The sequence below is a fragment of the Otolemur garnettii genome, unplaced genomic scaffold (assembly GCF_000181295.1).
Source record: "Otolemur garnettii isolate 467f Iridium unplaced genomic scaffold, OtoGar3 scaffold00006, whole genome shotgun sequence".
In the NCBI taxonomy this organism is placed as follows: Eukaryota; Metazoa; Chordata; class Mammalia; order Primates; family Galagidae; genus Otolemur; species Otolemur garnettii.
Genome location: NW_003852401.1, coordinates 8,598,773 through 8,601,082, shown reverse-complemented (window position 1 = coordinate 8,601,082; position 2,310 = coordinate 8,598,773). Strand labels below are relative to the sequence as shown.

Below are 2,310 nucleotides of genomic sequence, written 5' to 3'. Positions count from 1 at the left end.
GAGCCAGTTTGTTTATTCTTAATAGAGCGTTAGGCACAAGAAAGGATCATGGTTGTGATACAAATGAGCTATTAATTTGGACCTTGTATCAGGTAAAAGCTGAAAAGATAAAAGCAGTGTCCTTCTCAGAATGACAGTTTGGTTATAAATCCAACTGGGAAGAATGCTGGTTGGTCATTGTGAACTCAAGGTTATTATAATTTTAGTGAGTCAGGATAAAGTATTTTATTAAATCAATGTCTTTTTCTCCCTCTTTCTTCTAGGAACTCAAATAGCAGCCATGATAGAAGACAAAGGACTGAGAGTGACAGACTACTTTGTTGTGGCGGGTCTCACTGATACATCTACTCTTTTGGATCAAGAAGTAAATCGTTTAGATACTAAGTCAACTGGACCTAAAGCTCCAATTACAGACATTGCTGTTATTATCAAATCAGCTGGGGAAGCAGTCCCTGAAGGTTACACCTGTGTTGAAGCCACTCCATCAGCTCTCCAAGCGAATTTGAACTATGGAAGTCTGAAAAGCCCAGAACTTTACCTCTGTTATAAGAGAGGGAGAGATAAACCACCCCTTACAGATATTGGGTATGGTGATTTATTGTCTTTTGGTATGTTGAAGGAAAGTTCATGGGAATGGAAATTTGAAATCTTGATAGTTTTTTTCTTTTTTTTTTTTGCAGTTTTTGGCCGGGGCTGGGTTTGAACCCACCACCTCCGGCATATGGGGCCGCCACACTACTCCTTTGAGCCACAGGCGCCGCCTGAAATCTTGATAGTTTTGTTATTATTTGTTATTACATGATAAAGTATAGTAATTTATTACATTTCAGTATCCACTTTTTTTTTTGGGGGGACAGAGTTTTGCTTTGTCGCCCTCAGTAGAGTGCTGTGACATCCCAGCTCACAGCAACCTCAAACTCTTTGGCTTATGTGATTCTCTTGCCTCAGCCTCCTGAGTAGCTGGGACTACTGGTTCCTATCACAATGTTGGGCTATTTTTTTGTTGTTGTTACTGTTGCAGTTTGGCGGGGCTGGATTTGAACCTGCCACCCTTGGTATATGGGGCCAGAGCCCTACCCACAGAGCCACAGGTGCTGCCTTTCAGTATCCAGCTTTACTGAATTTCTCTGCATTGTACTTGAATAGTGAGATCATTTCCTTACAAAAGAATATTGAAATGAAGGCATTAGACCCTGAAATGTCATTACTTTTCTGTTGTACTCAGTAGATAAGCTTATTAATTAAACATGAAAGAACAAAAAGCTATAGTAAAAGACACTATAATTTTAAGGTGCTCCTGGATTATATAATGAGTTTTTAGGAAGCCCTGAACTCACTTAACAAAAGAGCAGGCTATTTTTTTTATTTTTTATTTTTTGAGACAGAGTCTCAGGCTGTCACCCTCAGTAGAATGCTGTGGCATCACAGCTCACAGCAACCTCAAACTCTTGGGCTTAAGGAATTCTCTTGCCTCAGCCTCTCAAGTAGCTGGGACTACAGGCACCCGCCACAATGCTTGGCTTTTTTTTGTTGATGTTGGAGTTGTCAGTGTTGATTGGCAGGCCGGGGCCGGGTTTGAACCTGCCAGCTCTGGTGTATGTGGCTGGTGCCCTGGCCGCTGAGCTACAGGTACCAAGCCTGGAGGAGCAGGCTATTTTAAATACTATTGTACTGTATGGTTTTTAGTGCTGGGAGGAGGGTGTTTACAGCTAAGGAGTGTAGTTTTGTTTTTATAGATGCGTAATACATAGATGTACATAGTAAAGTACATGTGAGGATCTGTACATTCATATTATTTGTGAAAATCAAACCAGTGTACTTGGGATATTTATTCATCACCTTAAATATTTGTCTTTTTTATATTCAAACTATTTGAATTCTATTGAAACATAAAATGATTATTGTGAACTATAGTCACTCTCCTGATCTATCTAAGACTAGGTCTTATTTCTTCTGTATTTGTACCCATTAGTCAACTCTACTGTCTCCTCAGCTCTTCCAACTTTCCTGTCCTTGGGTACCCCCAACCACCTATTAGGTATTCTCTGTTTTCGTGAAGTCCACTTTGTTAATTCCCACATTACTAAGAACAGGTAATACTTCTTGTTGTGTGCTTGGCTTATTTTACTTCATATAATAACCTCTAGTTCCAGCTCTGGGCCTATGGCTCAAGTGGCTAAGGCGCCAGCCACATACACCTAAGGTGGCAGGTTTGAATCCAGCCCGGGCCCACCAAACAACAATGATGGCTGCAACCAAAAAATAGCCAGATGTTGTGGTGGGCACCTGTGGTCGCAGCTACTTGGGAGG

General features: G+C 41.0%; 1 protein-coding gene across 1 annotated transcript in view; it reads left to right on the top strand.

The window, feature by feature from the left end:
• LOC111722262 (DENN domain-containing protein 4C-like) overlaps window positions 1–2,310 on the top strand; it is a 30,020-nt gene that overhangs the window by 16,523 nt on the left and 11,187 nt on the right. Inside the window, exon 2 of the mRNA XM_023508176.1 lies at window positions 264–585. Within this exon, the coding sequence (XP_023363944.1) occupies window positions 281–585 (305 nt within the window). The 5' untranslated portion in view covers window positions 264–280. The remainder of the gene's footprint in view (window positions 1–263; window positions 586–2,310) is intronic.